This window comes from Erpetoichthys calabaricus, chromosome 3 (assembly GCF_900747795.2).
Source record: "Erpetoichthys calabaricus chromosome 3, fErpCal1.3, whole genome shotgun sequence".
Taxonomy (NCBI): domain Eukaryota; kingdom Metazoa; phylum Chordata; class Cladistia; order Polypteriformes; family Polypteridae; genus Erpetoichthys; species Erpetoichthys calabaricus.
This window is the reverse complement of record NC_041396.2, coordinates 301,580,198-301,607,149: the sequence shown is the minus strand read 5'-3', so window position 1 is coordinate 301,607,149 and position 26,952 is coordinate 301,580,198. Positions and strand designations below refer to the sequence as shown.

Genomic DNA, 26,952 nt, shown 5'->3' with positions numbered 1-26,952 from the left:
AGTCGGGAGTTTTAAAAAGCAGTGGGGCAAATGTGGCAGCTGGGCCTCTTGTGCGTCTCACCTACTGCCCACCACAGCCTCCTTAGTGTTGTTCAAGTCCAGTTGTTCATCCAGATTTGACAAAGCCCCCTGGTCCCCAAACACTGAGGGAACACGGTGACCCCCAGAGCAGCTCAGATGGCCTGGGACGAGCGGCACATTGGACACCAGATGCTCCGTTCCCACAAAGAACTAGTCAAGTCACTCCAGATTGTGAGGAGTCAATCATTAACCCGCTCAACGAGATTTTTCCAGTTGTCACAAATCTCCATAAAAGGGCTGGCCAGGCGGCGGTGACCCACCGTGCAGTTGGAGACGTCCAAGTGTCAAAATGTTGGGAGTCGTGTTGCTCTTGTGCCTCGCAGTGCTGGGTAAGCTGCTTTAAGTCTGGAGTCGGAGGTCTCGGGGGTCTGAATGTGCAGCTGAGCATGCGTGGGAGCAGCTGAGCCCAAGCAGGGCAGCATTCAGGTTTCCTCCTGAAATATTTGTATGCATGAAGGTGGAGGAGTAGGTGAGGACCGTGACCTGCAGCATGTGAAGCCCAAGCCTTCAGAAGACGTTGTCATTTAGGCGTCTCCTTTAATGGCCAGAACAGCTCAACCACCCCAAGCTAAGCATGACTGGGTCGGGTCAGCACTCGGATGGGAGACCATCTAGGAAAGAAATTGAGCTGGAGTCGGTGAGGCCAGCAGGGGGCGCCTTACCCCGTGGTCGGTGAGTGGATCCCAATGCAGTGACAGGGGGACACTGAGCTGTAAAAACCGGTGCCATCCTTTGGATGCGACATAAAACCGAGGTCCTCACTCTCTATGGTCTTTAAAGATCGGTGGGCATCCTTTGAAGGGAGTGGGGCGTATCCCGATGGTCACCACCGTCTGGTCATTCAGGCCCCCTACTCATCCCATGTCCCTTCTATTGTAAAAATCTCAGTCACCTCTTCACCACCTAAAAGCTCATGTGCGGTGAGGTGGGCGCTGCACAGTGGTGGCTCCCCTCTCACTATGTAAAGCTCTTTGAGTTGTGAGAGAAGCGCTATATAAATGTCATTTATTCACGGAAGTGTCACAAAGTGCCTATCAAACATGTCACGAGCTGATCTGTTTGCCACACATCTTCTAATGGCCACATGTCCTCAATTCTCCTGCAGGCCATGCTGAACGGCCAGTTTTACTCAAGGACCTGGACGAGCGAGTGGTGGGAGGAGAGGAAGCCCGCCGGAACTCCTGGCCGTGGCAGGTAAACAGGCTGTGATGACGGCACATGTCAGTTCTTACTACATCTGTGTCTGTATAATGCATGCATGCGCCATTTGTTGGAATAAAAAATGCAGTGTATTTTATTACAACATGCATTACAAAATACATTCCAACAGATGATGCACTGCAGACGTTAATGTTAAGGTTTACGTTGAGATTTCAACCCATCTTAGATGGGTAGCACGGCTAGTCCACCACAACAAAAGAAGTGTCTGTATGTCTGTGTATCTGTGTCTGTTTGGTTGCTATATCTCTGTCATTCCAAAAGATGGCACATCACAAACATTTGTAGTAATACAATGCATGCATGCACCATCTGTTGGAATAAAAAATGCAGTGTATTTTATTACAACATGCATTACAAAATACATTCCAACAGATGGTGCACTGCAGACGTTAATGTTAAGGTTTACGTTGAGATTTCAACCCATCTTAGATGGGTAGCACGGCTAGTCCACCACAACAAAAGAAGTGTCTGTATGTCTGTGTATCTGTGTCTGTTTGGTTGCTATGTCTCTGTCATTCCATAAGATGGCACATCACAAACATTTGTAGTAATACAATGCATGCATGCACCATCTGTTGGAATAAAAAATGCAGTGTATTTTATTACAACATGCATTGCAAAATACATTCCAACAGATGGTGCACTGCAGACGTTAATGTTAAGGTTTACATTGAGATTTCAACCCATCTTAGACGGGTAGCACGGCTAGTCCAACACAACAGAAGGACAAGTGTCTGTATGTCTCTTTGGTTGCTATGTCTCTGTCATTCCAACTGATGGTACATCACAAACATTTGTAGCAATAAAACACATTGCATTTGTCATTTCAACAGATGATGCATCAGAAACATTTGCAGTTATGTATTTATTTCTACAAATGTATGTAATGTGCCATCTGTTCAATTAACAAATGCAATGCATTTTATTACAACATGTATTACAAAATACATTCCAATAGATGGTGCACTGCAGACATTAACGCTGAGGTAAACATTAAGATTTCAACCCATCTTAGACGGGTAGCACAGCTAGTCCAACTTAAATAAAGGGCAGGTGTATGTGTCTATTCAGTTGTTATGTTTGTGTCATTCCAACAGATGGTGCATGACAAAACATTTGTAGTAATGCAATACATGCATGTGCCATCTGTTGGAATGAAAAATGCAGTGTATTTTATTACAACATGCATTACAAAACAGATGGTGCATCTTCAAATGTTAACGCTGTGGTCTTCATTGAGATTTCAACCCATCTTAGATGGGTAGCACGGCTAGTCCAACACAACAAAAGGACAAGTGTCTGTATGTCTGTGTATCTGTGTCTGTGTGGTTGCTATGTCTCTGTCATTCCAACAAATGGTAAATCACAAACATTTGCAGTAATACAATGCATGCATGCGCCATCTGTTGGAATGAAAAATGCAGTGTATTTTATTACAACATGCATTACAAAATACATTCCAACAGATGGTGCACTGCAGACGTTAACGCAGAGGTTTATGTTGAAATTCCAACCCATTTTTGATGGGTAGCACGGCTAGTCCAACTTAAATAAAGGGTAGGTGTCTGTGTCTATTCAGTTGCTGTGTCTCTGCCATTCCAACAGATGGCACATCACAAACATTTGTAGCAATAAAACGCATTGCATTTGTCATTTCAACAGATGGTGCATCAGAAACATTTGCAGTTATGTATTTATTTCTACAAATGTATGTAATGTGCCATCTGTTCAATTAACAAATGCAATGCATTTTATTACAACATGTATTACAAAATACATTCCAATAGATGGTGCACTGCAAACATTAACGCTGAGGTCTACATTGAGATTTCAACCCATCTTAGACGGGTAGCATGCCTAATTCAACATAATAAAAGTGTCTGTACGTGTGTGTATTGGTGTCCCTTTGGTTGCTATGTCTCTGTCATTCCAATTCCAACAGACGGTGCATCACAAACATTTGTAGTAGTGCAATATTATATTACTACAAATGTGATATGCATTGCATTTGTCATTCATAGAGATAAAGCATCAGAAATATTAACTCTGCCTTTACCAATCCCATATCAAATGACATATAACAGAAACATATGCATTGCATATGAAACATAAGGCATTTTATTGCTGTAAATGTGTTGCACCATCTGTTGAAATGAAAAAGGCAATGCATTTTATTACCATATGTGTTACAAAATATGTCCCAAGAGATACTGCACTGCAGGCGTAAACACGGAGTTCTACATTGAAATTTCAATCCATCTTAGATGGGTAGCATAGCTAGTCCAACTTAAGAAAAGAACAAGTGTCTGTGTATCTGTTTGGCTGCTATGACTCTGTTATTCCAACAGAAGAGGCACAATAAAACATTTGCAGTAATAAAATGCATTACACTTGTCATTTCAACAGATGATTCAACAGATGGTGCATCACAAACATTTATAGTAATGCATGTTATTACTACAAATATTTGTGATATGCATTGCATTTGCTATTCCAACTGATGGAATATCACAAACATGAATACAGCTTTTACGAATCCCATACCAAGTTGCATATGATAGATATATGTATTGTATCTGTCATTCCAACAGATGGTGAATCACAAACATTAATACAGCTTTTACGAATCCCAAATGCAATGGCATATAAAACAGACATATGCATTGCATCATAATGCATAGTATTGCTGTTAATATATATGCTGTATATTCATTCAATTGCTATGTCTCTGTCATTCCAACAGATGATGCATCACAAACATGTGTGGCAGTAAAACACATTGCATTTGTCATTCCAACAGATGGTGCATCAGAAACATTTGCAGTAATGCATATTATTGCTACAACTGTTTGTGATGCGCCATTTGTTGGAATTACAAATACAATGCATTTTATTACTATCTGCATTACAAAATCTATTCTAACAGATGGTGCACTGCAAATGTGAATGCTGAGGTCTACGTTGATTACTTTGACTTCAACCCACCTTAGAAGGGTAGTTATGAAATATTCTTATTGGACGACTTGCTAGTTAGTGTTGGGATCGCTCTGCTCATTCAGGTTTTCATTCTCATTCATCACTGGTTCCCTTTATAATTTGTATATTTAGCCCTTCATCCATTCATTTTGTAAACCTGATTATGCTGAGCAGGGTCGTGGGGAAGCTGGAGCCAGTTCAGGAAGCACTGGGGTCAAGGGAGGAATGATACCTGGACAGGGTGCCAGTCCATCACAGGGCAAATACACACACTCACACACACACACACACCCTCATGCACATACACATCCCCCCCACACACACCTACATGCATATGTGCACACACTCACACACTTACTTACACACACACTACACTTACACACATCCTCATCACACACACACACTTGCACACACACATTCACATCCACAAGCACACACACTTTCACACACACACACACACACACTTACACACACCCTCATCACTCACATACACTCACAAACACACACCCCACACACACGAGCCAGTTTAGTAACACCAATCAGCCCACCTTGTCCATCTTTATCACTGGCTCCCGTTTGGTGCCCTCTTCACTCGTCCTCCTTCATCCGTCTGATGCTCGGCTGCCCGTCTCAAGTGGTACTTGAATATCCTGCATCTTCACCACATCTTCAGCCCCCTTCATTTTTTTCACATGTCGCTCTGTTGCAGTAAATTCTTTACCTCATCAAGTAACTCTCAATACCCCCAGAATGACAAAGTGAGGATTTTAGACATTTTTACAAATCTATTAAAAATAAAGAAGAAATGTGTGTAGAATGGTGGGCAATAATGGCAAATGTATCCAGTTCAAAGAAATCCACAACACAATCAAGTGTGCAGAAAGTGAAGGGGTCTCACTGCTTTCTCGGCCGACTGTGTAACTAACGCCTCTTTGTGACCTTCTTCTCCTCTTCTTCATGTCCCCTGCAGATCTCGCTCCAGTACATGTCAGGCAGCTACTGGTACCACACCTGTGGAGGGACTCTGATCAAGACCAACTGGGTGATGACTGCGGCTCACTGTGTTGACAGGTGCTGTTAAGGCTTTATATATATGGGAGGCGGGGGGGGGGTTACTGTCAAAGACATGAACCTGTCAGGAGGACCCCCTCCCCTGCCCGGACCTCTTTGACCTCCACTCCACTCTCATCCTCTCTGATCCTGTCTACTGTTTTACAGATCGATGACTTTCCGCGTGGTGCTCGGCGATCACAACATCAACAGCAATGATGGCACCGAGCAGTACATCAGCGTGCAGAGGATCTTCATCCACCCCTACTGGAACAGCAACAACGTGGCAGCCGGGTAAGTAGGAGAATCCCAATGCAACTGCTTTTTGAGGAGGTGTTCCTGATCTGGCGGTCTCCCACCTGATGTTGCCAGTGTAGGCTTTGCCTCGTCTCCCTGCGCCCCTTATTTTGGTTTAGGAAGTGGATGGATGTAATCAGTGGCACAGTAGGAGGCCATTCAGGGGGCTCTCACATGACTCACAGTTTTCATATTTATGGTGTAAGATTGTCGTAATGCCAAAAAGGGAGAGAACCACCAAAACCCTGGCCAAAAATAGAATTACTTTAATTATGAAGAGAATTCAAAAACATGTACAAAACTCTCAAAATGACCAAATATTCAAACAAAAAACTAGCTTTAAATAAATCCACAGAATCCAAAGAACAAATCTAATAAAAGTCCTAAATCAATTTAATGAAACCAGAGCAAGGTCAGAATCTAACAGATCATCACCAACGACTCGACGGCGGGCCCATCAGCACCCCAGCCATGTAGACTGATGAGACAAAGCATTGTGACCACCCACCTGATATGGTGTCGTTCCTCTGACCCACTGAGACACAGACACCGCAAGACCCCTGAAGATGTCCTGGCACCAGGACGTTACAAGCGGGTCCTTGAACTACTATAAGCTGGGGGGGCAGAAGCACCGTAGATTGGACTTCTTGTTGTTCCAGCTGAATTGAACTGAGACCTTTGGAATTTGAACGCCAGGGGCAACATCTTCAGCTCTTCATCATGTCCCTCAAAACAATGTGTTCCTTGTGGCGGGGTGGAGTACCAAAACCATGAAGGCAAATGAGAACTACAAGTACAATACAGAGAAGTCCCCTTCACATCAAAATGAGTTTGTGTTTTGTTTTTTAGTTTGTCATAGGAGTCGTTTTAGAGAGAACCTATGAACATAATATTAAACTAATTTGTGCATTCAACAAATTGGTCACTCAAAATGAAACCCTATGAAAATAGTCTAACAATTATTAGCTTTTAACTTTAATTTAACACACACTTTTTTATGGCTTATTGTCATTTGCTGATCCTTTCAAGTTTGAACTGCATCATTACCCAAGAACGAGTCACACGATTCTCGTTCATTTGATTCGAAAATGAAATCATTACCTGAGAATGTGTTGTGCAATTTTAATTTGATTCATAAAGTGAATCATTAACCGAGAACAGGTGACATGATTCTTGTTTATTTGATTTGTCAAATGAATCATTACCCGAGAAAGAGTTGCACATTACTCGAGAACAAGTGGCATCCTTCTTGTTTATTTGATTTGTGAAGTGAATCTTCACTCAAGAAAAGGTCCCATGATTGCCATTCATTTGATTTGCAAACTGAATTATTACCCGAGAAAGAGTCACACGATTCTTGTTGTTTTGATTTGCCATCTAAATCATTACCCGAGAACGAGCTGCACAATTCTTGTTCATTTGATTTGTCAAATGAATCATTACCCGAGAACAAGTCATGCAATTTTAATTTGATTCATAAAGTGAATCATTACCCGAGAACAAGTGACATGATTCTTGTTTATTTGATTTGTGACATGAATTGTCAGCCAATTTGCATGATAATCGTTTATTTGATGTGAAAAACTGAATTATTACCCGAGAATGAGCCACACAATTCTCATTAATTTGATTGGTGAAGTGAATCTTTACTCAAGAAAAGGTCCCATGATTGCCATTCATTTGATTTGCAAACTGAATTATTACCCGAGAAAGAGTCACACAATTCTTGTTGTTTTGATTTGCCATCTAAATCATTACCCGAGAACGAGCTGCATGATTCTTGTTCATTTGATTTGTCAAATGAATCATTACCCGAGAACAAGTCATGCAATTTTAATTTGATTCATAAAGTGAATCATTACCCAAGAACAAGTGACATGATTCTTGTTTATTTGATTTGTGATGTGAATCGTCAGCCAATTTGCATGATAATCATTTATTCGATGTGAAAAACTGAATTATTACCCGAGAATGAGCCACACCATTGTCATTAATTTGATTCTGCAAAGTGAATCATTACTCAAGAACGAGTGGTACAATTATTGTTCCTTTGATTTGCAAACTGAATTATTGCTACGGAATAAGTTGCACAATTCTCATTCGATTCATGTAGTGAATCATCACCCAATAAAGAGTTGCGCATTTATCATTTATTTGATGTGAAAACTGAATTATTACCCGAGAATGAGCCATGCGATTCTGATTCATTTGATTTGTGAAGTGAATCTTTACTCAAGAAAAGGTCACATGATTGCCATTCATTTGATTTACAAACTGAATTATTACCCGAGAAAGAGTCACACAATTCTTGTTGTTTTGATTTGCCATCTAAATCATTACCCAAGAACGAGCTGCACAATTCTTGTTCATTTGATTTGTCAAATGAATCATTACCCAAGAACAAGTCATGCAATTTTAATTTGATTCATAAAGTGACTCATTACCCGAGAACAAGTGACATGATTCTTGTTTATTTGATTTGTGACGTGAATCGTCAGCCAATTTGCATGACAATCGTTTATTTGATGTGAAAAACTGAATTATTACCCGAGAATGAGCCACACAATTCTCATTAATTTGATTGGTGAAGTGAATCTTTACTCAAGAAAAGGTCCCATGATTGCCATTCATTTGATTTGCAAACTGAATTATTACCCGAGAAAGAGTCACACAATTCTTGTTGTTTTGATTTGCCATCTAAATCATTACCCGAGAACGAGCTGCATGATTCTTGTTCATTTGATTTGTGAAATGAATCATTACCCAAGAAAGAGTTGTGCATTACTCAAGAGCACGTGACATGATTGCTGTTAATTTGATTTGTGAAGTGAATCGTTACCCAATAACGAGTTGCATGATTACCATTCATTTGATTTGCAAACTGAATTATTACCCGAAAAAGAGTCGAACAATTTTAATTTGATTCATAAAGTGAATCATTACTCAAGAACAGGTGACATGATTCTTGTTTATCTCATTTGTGAAGCGAGTCATAAACATATAACGAGTTGCACAATTATTGTTAATTTGATTTGCAAACTGAATTATTACCCGTGAATGAGCCACACGATTCTCATGCTTTGATTCTCAAAGTGAATCTTTACTCAAGAGCGAGTTGCACAATTGTCGTTCATTTGCTGTGGCAACTGAATCATTACCTGAGAAAGAGTTATTTTAATTTGATTCATAAAGAAAATCAGTATTCGAGAACAAGTGACACGATTCTTGTTTATTTGATTTGAGAAGTGAATCCTTACTCAAGGAGGAGTCTCCCAATTATCATTCATTTCATTTGCAAACAGAATTATTACCCGAAGAATGAATCACATGATTCCCATTCATTTGATTGGTGAAGTGAATCATTACTCAAGAACCAGTCACATGATTATCACCCATTTGATCTGCAAACGAAATCATTACCCAAAAACAAGCTGCACAATTATCGTTTATTTGATTTGCAAATTGAATTATTACCCGAGAATGAGTCTCATGACTCTCATTCATTTGATTTGCGCTGTGATTCATTACCTGAGGATGAGTTCCACAATTCTTGTGCATTGTTCAAGCATCAAAGATTTGAACTTAATATGTGCTGCTACTGGAAGCCGGTGTAGTGATGCGAGAAGAGGAGTGGCATGTGCCCATCCTTTCTAGCTGAACACCAGACGTGCCACTGCACTTTGAATCATCTGAAGTGACTTGGCGACCCTGTCAGCAGAGAGTTGCATTCGTCCAGACATGACAAGACCAAAGCCTGGACCAGGAGTTGTGTGGCATACTCTGTCAGATACGCTCTGGTCATGTGGATGTTGTTTAGGGTGAACCTTAAAGACCAAGAGGCTGCAGTAGATAGATAGATAGATAGATAGATAGATAGATAGATAGATAGATAGATAGATAGATAGATAGATAGATAGATAGATAGATAGATAGATGCTTTATTAATCCCAAGGGGAAATTCCCATACTCCAGCAGCAGCAGACTGCTAAAAACACAGTGCAAGTTAAAAAGTGCAAGGTGGAGAGTGTGAGGCAGGTATAACAGACAATATCTTTATATAATGTTAACATTTACCCCCCTCGGGTGGAATTGAAGAGTTGCATAGTGTGATGGAGGAACGATCTCATCAGTCTGTCAGTGGAGCAGGACGGTGACAACAGTCTGTCGCTGAAGCTGCTCCTCTGTCTGGAGATGATCCTGTTCAGTGGATGCGGTGGATTCTCCATGATTGACAGGAGTCTGCTCAGCGCCCATTGCTCTGCCACAGATGTCAAACTGTCCAGCTCTGTGCCTACAATAGAGCTTGCCTTCCTCACCAGTTTGTCCAGGCGTGAGGCGTCTTTCTTCCTAATGCTGCCTCCCCAGCACACCACCGCATAGAAGAGGGCGCTCGCCACAACCGTCTGATAGAACATCTGCAGGATCTTATTGCAGATGTTGAAGGACGCCAGCCTTCTAAGGAAGTATAACCAGCTCTGTCCTCTCTTACACAGAGTATCAGTATTGGCAGTCCAGTCTAATTTATCATCCAGCTGCACTCCCAGATATTTATAGGTCTGCACCCTCTGCACACAGTCACCTCTGATGATCACGGGGTCCAGGAGGGGTCTGGGCCTCCTAAAATCCACCACCAGCTTCTTGGTTTTGCTGGTGTTCAGGTGTTGGTGGTTTGAGTCGCACCATTTAACAAAGTCCTTGATTAGGTCCCTATACTCCTCCTCCTGCCCACTCCTGATGCAGCCCACGATCGCAGTGTCATCAGTGAACTTTTGCACGTTGCAGGACTCCGAGTTGTATTGGAAGTCTGATGTATATAGGCTGAACAGGACCAGAGAAAGTACAGTCCCCTGCGGCGCTCCTGTGCTGCTGACCACAATGTCAGACGTGCAGTTCCCAAGACGCACATACTGAGGTCTGTTTGTAAGGTAGTCCACGATCCATGCCACCAGGTATAAATCTACTCCCATCTCTGTCAGCTTGTCCCTGAGGAGCAGAGGTTGGATTGTGTTGAAGGCGCTAGAGAAGTCTAGAAACATAATTCTTACAGCACCACTGCCTCTGTCCAAGTGGGAGAGGGATCAGTGTAGCATATAGATGATGGCATCCTCCGCTCCCACCTTCTCCTAGTATGTGAACTGCAGAGGGTCAAGGGCGTGTTGAACCTGTGGCCTAATGTGGTGAAGCAGTAGCCTCTCCATGGTCTTCATCACATGTGATGTCAGAGCAACAGGCCGGAAGTCATTCAGCTCACTAGGACGTGATACCTTTGGGACTGACTGGGGTGATACAAGATGTTTTCTAAAGCCTCGGGACTCTCCCCTGTTCCAGGCTCAGGTTGAAGATGCGCTGTAGAGGACCCCCCAGCTCCGATGCACAGACCTTCAGCAGTCGTGGCGATACTCCATCTGGACCCACTGCTTTGCTGGCACGAAGTCTCCTCAGCTCTCTGCTCACCTGCGCTGTTGTAATTATGGGTGGGGATGTCTTTCCTATGCTGGTATCAGCAGAAGGATGTGTGGAGGGTGCAATACTCCGAGGTGAGAGTGAGAGTGGGTTAGGGTGGTCAAACCTGTTAAAGAAGTTGTTCATTTGGTTTGCTCTCTTCACGTCTCTCTCAATGGTGGTACCCCGCTTCGAGCTGCAGCCAGTGATGATCTTCATCCCATCCCACACTTCCTTCATGCTGTTATTCTGCAACTTCTGCTCCAGCTTTCTCCTGTACTGCTCCTTCGCCGCCCTGAGTTGGACTCGGAGTTCCTTCTGCACGCGCTTGAGCTCATGCTGATCACCGTCTTTAAAAGCTCTTTTCTTCTGGTTCAAAAGGCCCTTGATGTCACTTGTAATCCATGGCTTGTTGTTAGCATAGCAGTGTACTGTTCTTACTGGAACTACAATGTCCATACAGAAGTTGATGTAGTCAGTAGTGCAGTCAACAACTTCCTCAATGTTCTCACTATGTGATCCCTGCAGGATATCCCAGTCTGTAGTTCCAAAACATTCTCTCAGAGTATTCTCAGCCTCCGGGGTCCACTTCCTGAATGATCGTGTGGTTACAGGTAGGACTCTCACTTTTGGTTTGTAGTGAGGCTGAAGCAGAACCAGGTTATGATCTGCTTTCCCAAGCGCACGCAGCGGGGTGGCACTGTATGCGTCTTTAACGTTTGCATACAGTAAATCAATAGTCCTATTTCCCCGGGTGTTGCAGTCCACATACTGGGAGAATGCAGGTAATGTTTTGTCCAGCGTCACATGGCTAAAGTCGATTAGCACAAGCGCCTCAGGGTGCTGCGTTTGTAGTTTAGCAACAGCAGAATGGATGATGTCACTCGCTATCTCCACGTCCGCCCGAGGAGGAATGTATACAATAACAACAATGACATGTCCAAACTCTCTGGGCAAATAGTAGGGACGTAGACTTACGGCCAACAGTTCGATGTCCCTGCAGCAAGTGGAGATTTTGACGTTAACATGTCCAGAGTGACACCACCGTGTATTAACATAGAGAGCGAGTCCTCCTCCTTTGTGCTTACCACAGGTACTTGCATCTCTGTCCGCTCTAACGGTGCTAAACCCGGGTAGCTCCACGTTAGCATCTGGGATGGTGTTAGTTAGCCACGTTTCGCAAAAACACAACAAACTGCATTCTCTGTAGGTCCTGACATTTTTCACCAGCGCAGCCAGTTCATCGATCTTATTTGAGATTGAGTTCACATTTCTCAGGATCACAGATGGCACGAAAGGTTTGTAGTGCCACTTTCTAGCTAAACACTTGGCTTTTATCTTAGCACCGGCTCTGCTGCCACAATACGACCTTCTTACCTTGTCAGGTAAATAGGGAACCACACCGGCGCGGGCATTTGTTCTCAGCTCTAAAAGCTGACTACCTGAATAGATGAGTCTCAGCGTGTAAAAATCCATGTCCAAGTAGTAAAAATGTCCAGGGAACGAGTCCACATAAAAGAAAGTGGTAGGAGTTAACAGTGAAATAGAGAAAAAGGTAGAAATATAAAGTCATACACGGAGCTGCTGGAAAGGCTGCCACTCATGGTGGCGCCTACCATTATAATGTAACATGGACCCTGTAGGTCAGCTGGTCATCAGTCACCGGTCATCGGTAATGAGCTGAGCTGAACACAGATTAGATAACAAGAAGGTCCATCTTTGCCAGGCTGAGCTGGAGATGGTGCTCCGTCATCCAGGTTGAGGTATCAGTGAGATTCTAGGATGGTGGGTCCTACTGAGGAGGTGTACAGGGAGAAGAGGAGAGGACCCTGCAATGAGCCACGGGGCACCCCAGTACTTGCTTGCTGCATCCTAGACTTCTCTCCACGCCAGGACACAGAGTATGATCTTCTCAAGGAGAAGGACTCAAAGCACCAGAGGGCAATGCCAGGGATGCCAAGGGCAGAGAAAGTGGCAAGGAGTCAAAGGCAGAGGAGAGGTCTAGCAGGATTGGGCACAGAAGACATGTTGGTAGCTCTGGCCTGCTGTCATGTGTCATCCACAGTGAGCAGAGCCATCTTGGTGAAGTGGCCCCCTCATGTGTTGAGACTGATTAGATAGATAGATAGATAGATAGATAGATAGATAGATAGAAAAGGCACTATATCATAGATAGATAGATACATAGATAGATATTAATTTGTAGTATAGTAGGCAGGATAGATAGATAGATACTTTATTAATCCCAAGGGGAAATTCACAATTTTATGTTTTTATTTTATTCACAATAGAGGACAGGGGGACAGGGACGTGCAGTAAGGGGAGTTGGTCATGAAAAGTAAAAGAACTAATAGTGATAACATAGTGGCACATTTGAGTACTGAGAAGAGAAACAGAACAGTTGAGGAGGGTTAGTAACAAACTCTAACTATCATGTTACTTATGTTTTAGTGCTAATGAGTAACAACAGACATGCAGTCTGTACAGATGATCAGCAGCTCTAGTCAGGGTGTGCTAAACTGAAGTCGTGAGTCTTCAGCCGGGATTTGAAAGCTGAGACCAAAGAGGCATCTCTTATAGTAGCAGGCAGACCAGTCCACAGTTTAGGGGCCCTGTAACTAAAAGCTCGACCTCCCACTGTTATTTTATTAATCCTTGGAATCCTAAGCAGACCGGCATCTTGAGATCTTAATATGCGCTCAGGTTTGTAAGTCATGATAAGTTCAGACAAGTAAGCTGGACCTCGGCCATTTAAGGCTTTATATGTTAAAAGGAGGATTTTGAAATCTGCCCTAAACTTAACCGTGAGCGAGTGTAAGGACTTGAGGACTGGGGTTATGTGTTCGTATTTTCTTGTTCTTGTAACAATTCTTGCAGCAGCATTTTGGATTGACTGACAGCTGAATAAAGAACAGTTTGATACTTTATTAATCCCAAGGGGAAATTCAAATACTCCAGCAGCAGCATATTGATAAAAAACAATATTAAATTAAAGAGTGATAACAATGCAGGTATAACAGACATTAACTTTGTATAATGTTAACGTTTACCCCCCGGGTGGAATTGAAGAGTCGCATAGTGTGATGGAGGAACGATCTCCTCAGTCTGTCAGTGGAGCAGGACGGTGACAGCAGTCTGTCTGTCTGTTCCTTCTGCATTAGGATCAAGCAGAAGAAAAGAGGAGACCCGACTAGAGACGACGCTAGTCTGTAATTCCCTCCTGGTCTCCAAGTTTTCCTAACACGGTCCAGTATGAGGGGGAGTGTGTGATTGTGCTATACAATTGGTTGGCGCCCATGCCCAGGATTTTGTCCCTGCCAGAACTTCAATGAAGCAAATTCATAAAATGGATGACTAGATAGGGATATACTGCCCTCTTCTGGCTGACATATGCCACAACTAAATACAGTTGACTTTTATCCAATACTGTACTAGCAAAATACCCGTGCTTCGCAGCAGAGAAGTAGTGTGTTAAAGAGGTTATGTAAACATAAATATACATACACATATATACACATATCTACATATATATACATATACACACATACATACACACACACATATACATATATACATACAGTATACTGTACACATACATACATATACATACATATATATATATATATATATACACACATACATGCACACATATATATATATATACACATACAGACACATATATATACATATACATATTTACATATCTACATATATATACACATACATATACATACCTACATATATATATATATATATACAGTAATCCCTCACTATATCGCGCTTCGCCTTTCGCGGCTTCACTCCATCGCGGATTTTATATGTAAGCATATTTAAATATATATCGCGGATTTTTCGCTGCTTCGCGGGTTTCTGCGGACAATGGGTCTTTTAATTTCTGGTACATGCTTCCTCAGTTGGTTTGCTCAGTTGATTTCATACAAGGGACGCTATTGGCAGATGGCTGAGAAGCTACCCAGCTTACTTTTCTCTCTCTCTTGCGCTGACTATCTGTGATCCTGACATATGGGGATTGAGCAGGGAGGCTGTTCGCACACCTAGACGATACGACGCTCGTCTAAAAATGCTGAAAGATTATCTTCACGTTGCTATCTTTTGTGATGCTTCCTGAAAAGACATGCTGCACGGTGCTTCGCATACTTAAAAGCACGAAGGGCACGTATTGATTATTTTATCTGTCTCTCGCTCTCTCTATCTCTCTCTCTCTCTCTCTCTCTCTCTCTCTCTCTCTGCTCCTGACGGAGGGGGTGTGAGCTTCCGCCTTCAACAGCTTTGTGCCGCGGTGCTTCGCATACTTAAAAGCCAAACAGCCCTATTGATTTGTTTACTAGAGATTGTTTTCTCTATCTATGTGACATTCTGTGCTCCTGATACGCACTCCTTTGAAGAGGAAGATATGTTTGCATTCTTTTAATTGTGAGACGGAACTGTCATCTCTGTCTTGTCATGGAGCACAGTTTAAACTTTTGAAAAAGAGACAAATGTTTGTTTGCAGTGTTTGAATAACGTTCCTGTCTCTCTACAACCTCCTGTGTTTCTGCGCAAATCTGTGACCCAAGCATGACAATATAAAAATAACCATATGGTTTCTACTTCGCGGATTTTCTTATTTCGCGGGTGGCTCTGGAACGCAACCCCCGCGATGGAGGAGGGATTACTGTATATATATATATATGCGCTTCGCAGCGGCAAAGTACTGCTTTTAAGTTTTTATTAAGAAGAAAAGAAACCTTTTTAAATTGAGGGAAAATATACCAATAACAATTTGTTAAGGATCTGTTTTTTTGTGAAGATGCCTTTACACAGCCTGTCCGCTGTTTTATAAACGAACGCCATATAAGGCCGTCCTTTCTCCTTGCTTATTAGTTCTGTATTCTTTTATTGTTCGTTTATTACGATTGTTATAGTTATTGTGTAGGTATTTGAGACTCACTTTTCTGTTCAGGTACCCATTTCCTTTATGTAGTCCACGGATTCTCCGCTATTTTTGGTTCGTTTATTACGATTATAGTTATTTATTGATTCCCTTCTTTAGCTGACTGCCTGCTCATATAAAGCGCTCTGCTGTTTTTTTGTGAAGCAGCCTTAACACAGCTTTTCCGCTGTTTTATAAACGAACGCCATATAAGGTTTTCCTTTTTCCTTGTTTCGCCAACGGAAGCAGCCTTTTTATTTAATCCACGGGTTCTCCGCTGTTTTTTTGTTCGTTTATTATGATTGTTATAGTTCTCTTTGTATACCACGTTGTCAGTTCAGCACTCCGGTTGTAATATGACCAAGCTGTGCAAGCTTACTGTTGAGAATGCAACGTATAGTTGTACAGAAGAAAAGCAATCTTGCCTCAAAGTTCAGTCAGTTCACGTGAGGCGCTCTCTTGTGTGATGTTGCGATGTCCACGGCTTTATTTAATGTTAGCTAAGACCTGGCACTTAAAAGTTTCTTGCTACAGCAATTTTAACTCCGTTACAAAGTGATCCAAAGTCTCGTTTATACCCATGTCTTCTCATTAAACTTGTATGTCGCGAATATGGTATTGCAAACGGTAGCGGGAGCATTTCTATAAACTTAATTTAAACTTACGGTTTACACCGTGCTTCGCTTCTTATTGTTTCGCTGCCTTCTCAATTGTGTAATGAATGTTTTCTTCAGCGCTCTTTGGGGCACTTCCTTGTTTTGTACGTACTTTGTTCACAGTCCGTTCACGTGATTACGTGGGTGGCGTGATGACGCAATACGCAAGTCCGCCTCCCACGGCCATCGAGGTGCACTCTATTACAGTATATGGACAAAAAAGAGGTTCCAGTTATGACCATTACGCGTAGAATTTCGAAATGAAACCTGCCTAACTTTTGTAAGTAAGCTGTAAGTAATGAGCCTGCCAAATTTCAGCCTTCTACCTACACGGGAAGTTGGAGAATTAGTGATGAGTGAGTCAGTCAGTGAGTCAGTGAGGGCTTTGCCTTTTATTAGTATAGATGAATCCCCCAACCTGACAGGGAACCCCCCTCCACCAACTGCCACTTTCATCCTTCAGTGGGACAATTCATCATTCACTCACACACAGCATTGAGGAGCACTTTTGCTGCCCGAAACATTTCTGAAGCTAAAGTTCACAGCATAACGGTTGGCACGCCTGCGTTTAGAGGAATGCCAGACTGAGATAACAATGAGCCCCCCAACTGCCCTCCCTCTCTTCTAGGAGCTTTGAATGTGAGATTCCAGAGTGAGCCACTCATTGTGCTCAGCGTCCGTAACATTTGTGACACGTTGCCCACGCCGCTCAAGTGATCTCCTCTTCCTTTCCCCCCAGGTATGACATTGCAGTGCTGAAGCTGGCATCGGCCGCCACTATCAACTCCTACGTCCAGCTGGGGGTGCTACCAGCCAATGGGCAGATCCTTCCCAATAACAATCTCTGCTACATTTCCGGCTGGGGGATGACCAGAAGTGAGTAGTGAATGTCAGACATGTTGCTACGGGCTCAGAGCCTTGGGCTACTTTGGGGTATTTTTGGAGGGGGGGGGGGTGTCATGAATCTGCGTTAAGGCTTCCTTTTGTTGCATTTTTTTTAGGGGGGAATTTTAGACATGTATTCAATGTTCTTCTTTTATTTTTACGTTATGACAGTGGGCCTGGTGCTGCTATGGTTGTGCTGCGGCCCTTCACAGTAAGGAGACCAGGGTTCACTTCCTGGGTGGGGTTTGCATGTTCTCCCCGTGTCCAGGTGGGTCCTCCTCCGGGTGCCTCAAAATTTTGACGCAGGTTATTTGGATTGGTGTTAATAAATTGCCCCCCCTCCCAACCCTGTTTTGTCTGCGCCTATTCATCCTGCATAGTACTGGTGCATGCTGGGATAAACTCCAGCCCCCCCCCCCCTTTCTCTCCTGAGGAAGACCTATTACTACAACATTAGGCCACAATGGCAGGGCGCTGGCCAACAAAGATGGCACTGATCTCTTTTGTATTGAGGTGTTTTGCCATGGCCAACTTGAGGGCTCCTACCAGATCCCCTTAAAAAAAAAATGGGCCCAGTTGGTCCTCCAAAGATAGAGCAAGTGTTCAATTCCATCATAGGTGATTACAATTCTTTTTCTTCTGATTTTGAATGCAGCTAATGGGCAGATTTCCCCCACACTCCAGCAGGCCTACCTGCCCGTGGTGGACTATGCAACATGCTCTAGAAGCAACTGGTGGGGCTCCACCGTGAAGAGCACCATGGTGTGTGCGGGTGGAGACGGCGTGAGGTCCGGCTGCCAGGTAAGCTGTGATTCTAATGGTGGGTCATCCTGCATTGAATTCCTACCACCCGAATCTTACTGACATTTCAACCTTCTCAGGGGGATTCTGGTGGACCACTGAACTGCCAAGTCAACGGAAGATACCAGGTCCATGGGGTGACCAGCTTCGTCTCAGCCAGCGGCTGCAACGTCCAAATGAAGCCAACAGTGTTCACTCGGGTCTCGGCCTACATTAACTGGATAGAGGAAGTAAGTGGGGGGAGTGGGCGGCTGTCCTGCTTAGTCCATTGACTGTCTCTGTAACTCATTCTACATCACTGGCACAGGAGCCGGTCCCACCACAGGGTCCTGGAACATCAGCTGTGCTTGGCACCCCGTATAATTCACTACAGCAACAATAAAAAACAAAACATGTTAACACGCCAGAAAGAGTTGTCACCGACTTCCACCTAAGGTCGACTGGCAGCTCTTCCGCATTTGAGGCATTCGGGAAGGAAGAGGCGGGTCCAGGTGGAGGAAGTGAGATCAGCTGGAATGATCTGTCAATCATCCTTGGCTGCAGGAGAGGAAGAAGAGAGAGGGGAGGTTGTTAGTATGCAGTGCCACCCCCTGTCTTGACAGAGGAATTACCGTCACCTGAGCCTTCAAGCGCACACGTGCGGGACACAGAAAGCCATTAACTATATGATAAGATCAGGCAGCACAGGCACCCTCAGCCCCAGAGAAGGCACTTGGAGTCTCGGGATAAGCAGCAGAATCAGGCTCTGTTGTACGGCGCACATATGGACTCAGTTCAGATGATCATTCGTGGAGCTTCAGATTCTTGTCACAAAATATCCCCTCTTCACACAATTTACAGAGTTTCTAATAATAATAATAATATGATGATGACGACCTCGCTCAGCACCTTTTCTCATAACAATATCCTGTCACCATAGACTTCACTCTCAGTTTCTTCAGTTTACTTATATTATTTGTTAACCCCTTTTCCCATTTCATTTTTATTTTTACTATTTTTTTTATTAAATTACACTATATTTTTTTATATTATTATTTTTTAAACAAAATTATTCTTTTTATTTTAACTCTTATTTTGTGTTGAATTACACAATATTATTTATATTATTTTTTAAACCCCTTCTCCCATTTAATTTTTACTATTATTTTTTTATTAATATTATTTATATTATTATTTTTTAAAACTCCATTTAATTTTTAACTATTATTTTGTATTAAATTACAGTATATTATTTATATTATTATTTTTTAAACCCCTTCTCCCATTTAATTTTTACTATTATTTTTTATTTATATTATTTATATGATTTTTTTAAAACTCCATGTAATTTCTAACTATTATTTTGTATTAAATTACAGTATATTATTTATATTATTTTTTAAACCCCTTCTCCCATTTAATTTTTACTATTATTTTTTTATTAATATTATTTATATTATTATTTTTTAAAACTCCATGTAATTTCTAACTATTATTTTGTATTAAATTACAGTATTTTATTTATATTATTATTTTTTAAACCCCTTCTCCCATTATTTTTTATTCATATTATTCATATTATTATTTTTTAAAACTACATTTAATTTTTAACTATTATTTTGTATTAAATTACAATATATTAATTATATTATTATTTTTTTAAACCCCTTCTCCTATTTAATTTTTACTATTATTTTTTTATTAATATTATTTATATTATTATTTTTTAAAACTCCATTGAATCCATCCATCCATCCATTTTCCAACCCGCTGAATCCGAACACAGGGTCACGGGGGTCTGCTGGAGCCAATCCCAGCCAACACAGGGCATAAGGCAGGGAACAATCCTGGGCAGGGTGCCAACCCACCGCAGAACTCCATTGAATTTTTAACTATATTTTGTATTAAATTACAGTATATTATTTATATTATTATTTTTTAAAACCCTTCTCCCATTTATTTTTTACTATTATTTTTTTAATTAATATTATTCATATTATTATTTTTTAAAACTCAATTTAATTTTTAACTATTATTTTGTATTAAATTACAATATATTATTTATATTATTATTTTTATACCCCTTCTCCCATTTATTTTTTACTATTATTTTTTTATTAATATTATTTATATTAGTATTTTTTAAAACTCCATTTAATTTTTAACTATTATTTTGTATTAAATTACAGTATATTATTTATATTATTATTTTTATACCCCTTCTCCCATTTAATTTTTACTATTATTTTTTTATTAATATTATTTATATTATTTTTTAAAACTCCATTTAATTTTTAACTATTATTTTGTATTAAATTACAATATATTATTTATATTATTATTTTTTAAACCCCTTCTTCCATTTAATTTTTATCCTTCCATCTATTATCCAACCTGCTATATCCTAACCACAGGGTCACGAGGGTCCGCTGGAACCAATCCCAGCCAACAAGGGGCGCAAGGTTGGAAACAAACCTGGACAGGGTGCCAGTCCACTGCAGGGCACACACACACCAAGCACACACACACATAGGGACAATTTAGAATCGCCAATGCACCTAACCTGCATGTCTTTGGACTGTGGGAGGAAACCGGCGAGAACATGGGGAGAACATGCAAACTCCACGCAGGGAGGACCCAGGAAGCTAACCCAGGTCTCCTTACTGCGAGGCAGCAGCGCTACCAACTGCGCCACCGTGCTGCCTTTTAATTTTTTATTATTTTTTAAAACTCCATTTCATTTTTAACTATTATTTTGTTTTAAAGTACAGTATATTTCTATTATTATTTTTTAAACCCTTTCTCATATAGTAGACAGCCATATTTTTTAAGCAATGTAAGTCGTGCCGCTCCAAAATCGACTTGGTTGAGTCGCATCCAGGGGTCGGTCTTTTATAAAACTATTGAAGTTTAAGCTTCTGGGACCCTAATCCTGGATGGGCCCCTGAAGCTTCTTTAGTTGATTTCGAAGTGGTGTGGTGTGCCCGAGTTGATTTTGGAGCGTCGCGACACAGCTGAGTTGATTTCAATGTGGTGCGACTTGGCTGATCGAATCTTGAGCGATGCAATTCGTCTTGAGTTGATTCCAGAGTGGGACGACTCACCCAAATTGATTTTGAAAGTGACGCGACTCACCCGAGGTGAATTCAGAGCAGCACAAAGTGTTTTGCTTCACAGAAAAAAAAAAATTGCCCTTCACTTCCAGAGGCATCTGTGCCATTAACACAAGAAAGTTCCCATCCTGGAAGCAAATTTTAAGGAGCTGTTTCATATGCATCTTCTTTAAAAGTAATTATTTAAAAAACTTTAAAAATCAGCCAAAGTGTGCATACCCTCAACTAGGATAAGGCAGTTTCTTGATAATGGTGCGGGATGATGGTTTTGGTGGCAGCAGCTTTCTGTGTAGTCAGGAAACGCATTATTGTGCGCAGTGGTTAGTTTTGGTGTGTCTTAATATTAAAAAATTTGCAGTGTGTCACATTTAAAAAAAACAAAACAAAACAAAGAACGTAACGCACCCCTCCATGGGGATGTCAACGAGAAGCACGCAGCACACAGAACTGCAGAAGAGGCCACAGGTAAGCATGGAAGTGTGAATGAGGTTTTAGGGAGCCATATTCCTTGTGTTCCAACCTTAAGATCCGAAGAAACTCTTTGGTGAGTTTTGCGTTTCGCTAATATGAAATTGCTTGTTAAACGAATTTTAGGGTCAGCTTATGTGTGACGGTTTATTTTTACTGTCAAGTACGATCTTCTTGATTTGATTCTACAGTTGATTATACTGAACGTCTGATATTCAAGTTCACTGTTGGCCCCCTCGGGATGCGTTTTAATTTTCTTGACCCAGTCCCGCTGCTACCTTAGCTCAAGGCGAGGTGTTGATAAGAGAACCAAGGAGAATCGAGTGGAGCAGAGCCCAGACTCCGAGGGTCTGTTTATTAGTAACTTGCAAGGACGGGAGAGATGAATCACATCATGCACTTGCGTAATGAACCGTGAATTGAAGAAGTGTAACCAACTGCTCTAATTCAGTCATGTCCTTCCAAGCACTAAATGACTCCACGCGCGTGTCAGATAAAGGGACTCGGCTCATCCTGAACTGGCTTCGTGAATACGAAGTCGTCAACATGCGTATTGAAACTTGTCTCTTTCTCTCATCACTAATGCAAGTTTTCCTGAGACATACCACGACCAGTGCCTGTACTTATCAAGAGTCACCGAATTACTCCTAGGAACTGCCCTAAAACGTCAGACGGAGATAAGAATTTGCCCGACCACAGAGTAGGACATGAGAAGTAGTCGGTACAACACTCACTCACACCCAAGCGAGGAGTAAGAGTTCACGTTTTGAGAATGATGGACGTCACGATTTCATGGGAACCCAAGAACACAAAAAATGTCGCTCGTGAGTTTTCATAGTTTTCTTGGAAATCAAACCACCACCACCAACCACCAAGCTGGAATCAGGTTCTTCTAATCAAATGTTGTTTTTTTATGATTTTCGACAAACATGACCCTCTGGTACTGTGGCCAAATAACTCGGCGTTTGTCTGGTCCATCCAGAGCACGTCATTCCAGAAGTCCTGGGGCCTCATGCATAATGCCGTGCGTAGATTTCGCACTATAACATGACGTAAGCACAAAAGCCGAAATGTGCGTATGCACAGAAAAATCCTGATGCAGGAATCTGTGCGTTCGCCAACTTCCGCGTTCTTCAAATCCCGGTCAGCGTGGAAATAAATGCACGTGCACGCGCCTGCTGTCTCGCCCTAACTCCTCCCAGAATTACGCCTCTTTGAATATGCAAATCAATATAAATAGCCCTTAAGCCTAGCGTTCTGTGAAAAGGCAATGGCAAAAGTACGAGGAAAAATAGAAGAATTTCAGCGAATACCAAATGGAGGCAAAGAAAAAGCGTACTATCTGTTGGTTTAAACAGTGATATAAACAACAAAAGGAAGTTGATCGAGTGACATAGCGTGTTGGAGAAACTCGAAAGCTCAAGTTCAGAAAGTCGCACAGTGCCCGAAATAAAAAAGTTGTCACGTATCAAAGTTGGCGTGAAAAGGCGAGTGTCGTAGTCCACTGTCTGAGTGTCGTATGAAAGATTATTAGGGTACAGTGAAAAAAAATATAGGCACACAGTGGGGAAAAAAAGCACGAAATGTCAACTTTAATCTCGAAATTTCCACTTTAATCACGTAGTTTATTTTGTCATTAAAGAAGAACATCATAAACTTCATCTTAAAATCGTTTAATTTACTAGTTTCTCAAATCCCATCGTAACTAAAGTAGCACATTAAATGCTTTGTTGTGTATTTGATCTTCTTTGTGCTCTGTGTGTGAATCACTACGTGCTCTTCCTCCGACAGCACACAGAATCCATTACGTTCGTAATATTACAGCTCTCTGAGTAATTAAAATACTGAGATGTATACGTGATATCTTTTTCATGATGATAGGAGTTAAAGCGTGTTATTAAACATGGGAACACAGTGGCGCAGTGCTTGTTCAAGTCTCACGCAAGATGCTTGCTGCGCCATACGCGACCTTCAATGAAATACTTTATTACAGAAGTACTGTCTCTTTCAAACGTACTAACCTCCAATTCCTGTCCTTACTTTTCTTTCTCCAAATTTCCAATCGCCACACAATCAGCTCTGTAATAGACGTGAAGCCATCTGTGAGCTTAGAACGCCGATTCTTCAAAACTTTTAAGAAACATTGAAATATCTTCATAGTACATGTTTTAATTATTCTATCCATCTATCCTTCCAGTGTCGCGTCCTCACCAACAAGAATACAGCGCGAGGCAGGAACAAACCGTGAACGAAGCTCAAGCTCGCTAGCGCAGCAGCACCGTGTCGTTAAAGTTTTATCTGTATAATATAATCAACATATTTTGCTGCATTTCATCTTAAAAATGATATCGTCATCATATGTACATACGCGCTTTATAAAGTGGCTCAGGTTGTGCAATATTATAACTGTATCATAAGTACAATTACCTCACTGTAACTTATAAGTACAAACAGTTCTACAAGGAGCACTTGAGCCGCCGTCGTGGATGTGGATCTAAGAGAGGGTAACCACACAGGAACAGTAGCACTGCTTTGACGCTGGGTGCCGCCAGTCTGCAAAACCTAACGGAGAACTTGCGTACGACAGGGTATGAGGTACCGTGGAAAAGTGCGTGGCTTTACGGCAAGTGTAGGTTTTACACATAGCGATTTGAACGTGGAAACGTTCTTACGCAACATTTCTGTGCGTACGCACCGTTTATACATGAGACCCCTGATCGATCGCCTACAGTAGGTGTTCATGGACAATCTGTGATTGTGGTGTCCTCTTGCACAACATCTCCCATGTAGATCTCATTTGTGCCGCTCTTTGACGTCAACAGTGGCACGAGCTACCTGGAGGTCCCGTGACGAAATTCGGAGGTGTAGTTCCCTCTACTTACCCGTTACATATTTTCTTTAAGGGTAAGCGTACTCGTCAAGTTTGTTACCGGTTTGGTCTCCTGTCGCACTTTAGGACTGGCACACACACTCAGACCCTCACTGCATAAGTACCGTATGAAAGATGCATACACAGCACGTTATTCCCCAGCACTTTAACACACACAAGTACCGTATGATTAACATACGCACAGTCCGCTATCCCTCGTACTCCGAGAGACTTAATTATCGTAGGCCTGAACAACGTGCCACGTCTTAGATATCGTATCTCAAACCTAATTTATTAATGACTAATTATTAATTATTAATAAAGTGTAAATAAAAACGTCTTCCTAATTATTGTATTTTACTCAAAAGCACTGTAATAGCCTAGTATCCATCCATCCATTTTCCAACCCGCTGAATCCGAACACAGGGTCACGGGGGGTCTGCTGGAGCCAATCCCAGCCAACACAGGGCACAAGGCAGGAACCAATCTCGGGCAGGGTGCCAACCCACCGCAGGGCACACACAAACACACCAAGCACACACTAGGGCCAATTTAGAATCGCCAATCCACCTAACCTGCATGACACGGGGAGAACATGCAAACTCCACGCAGGGAGGACCCGGGAAGCGAACCCAACTGCGAGGCAGCAGCGCTACCCACTGCGCCACCGTGCCGCCTAGCCTAATATAAGGCAAGCAAAGTTGAAAAAAAGTAACCTCATGGGTCATTTATTCTCACTCCTTGAAAAATACAAAATGAACTGAACATGAACTATAATTCAAAATTGAAATGGTGACCTGTGAATGTATTGATTTTAATCTGTGTGAGCTGAACTTGGAGCGAGTTCTTGTGAGGTGTGAGCTTGAACGACACTAACCCCCCCCCCCCCAACCAGAAGACCCCGACACCTTAATTACATTAGATAAAGATTTAGATGAGAACCGGCCATTCAACCCACCAAAGCTCACTAGTCCTGTCCCCGTAATTCTTCTAAAATGTCATCAAGTCGAGTTTTGATTGTCCGTCAAGTCCTCCTGTCCACGCAGTGGCGTAACTCGAGTTCGTGCCGCGCGGGGCGGGGCTTCAATTTGCCGCCCTCCAACATATCTGAATATGTTAATCAATTTAAATAGAAAATTAAAATGACGTACTGTATAGAGAAAAATTAAGCTCACTTTTGCATAGATGTATTCATATATAGAGAAACTGCAATCATTTTTCACATCCATCAACCAACCCGCTATAGCCTAACCACAAGGTCACGGGTTCTGCTGGAGCCAATCCCAGCCAACACAGGGCGCAAGGCAGGAAACAAACCCCGGGCAGGGTGCCAGCCCACCGCAGGGCACACACACACACACACACACACTAGGGACAATTTAGAATCACCAATTCACCTAACCTGCATGTCTTTGGACTGTGGGAGGAAACCAGAGCACCCGGAGGAAACCCAGGTCTCCAAACTGCGAGGCAGCAGCGCCACCCATTTTTCACATATAATTATTTATAAGCATCAACTAGACAAGAATATCGTACAGACGCACTGAGAAGCCGTGTTCTAATTATAATTAAAACCAGAACCAGCGGAGTGTACAAGTGATAGGTGGGGATGTTTTCTGCGCAGAGTAAGAGTGCATTCGGATTGATAACGAAACGAAATTATAAATTGTAAATTAGTTGTCTATCTTCCTAGAAATTATTCTCGGTGTAAATGTTTCTGTTTATTTTTGTTATTGCCTCCTACATTTCAACTGCGGTGTCTGATGCCGTCACAGAAGGACAGTCTGAAAATGACTTTTGAAGCATTTGTGGATACAAATCAGAGAATTTGACTTTTTTCATTCATGACTGATATTTGAGTGATGCACACGAATTGTACTGAGCCTTTTGGCCAATCATGCCGCCCCCAAAAATGTGCGGACCGCCCCCTAGCTACGCCACTGTGTCCACCACACTTGGTCTCTTATTCCAAGTGTCTGTGGTTCTCTTCCTAAAGTGTGTGTGACATTCACCCTTCTCAAGTCCCCGTGTTCTGATCAAACTCATTTGAAGTGACTGATGTCTTTTCCTTTTTCACCCCCCCACAGACCACCTCCAGGAACTGAGGCTGACTGACCAGCACGCTGGATTGAAAAATCAAATAGAAAACCGGAACAATTTCAATAAACGGTTTGCATGTCA

General features: G+C 42.0%; 1 protein-coding gene across 1 annotated transcript; it reads left to right on the top strand.

Annotated features, from left to right (window-relative positions):
- The first annotated feature begins 304 nt into the window (after window positions 1-304).
- On the top strand, window positions 305-26,952 carry LOC114647634 (chymotrypsin-like elastase family member 1). Its single transcript, XM_028796242.2, has 8 exons — window positions 305-410; window positions 1,187-1,275; window positions 5,249-5,349; window positions 5,497-5,622; window positions 17,396-17,532; window positions 18,197-18,342; window positions 18,423-18,572; window positions 26,859-26,952. Exons 1-8 carry the CDS (start codon window positions 371-373, stop codon window positions 26,874-26,876), a joined length of 807 nt encoding a protein of 268 aa, XP_028652075.1. The 5' UTR covers window positions 305-370; the 3' UTR covers window positions 26,877-26,952.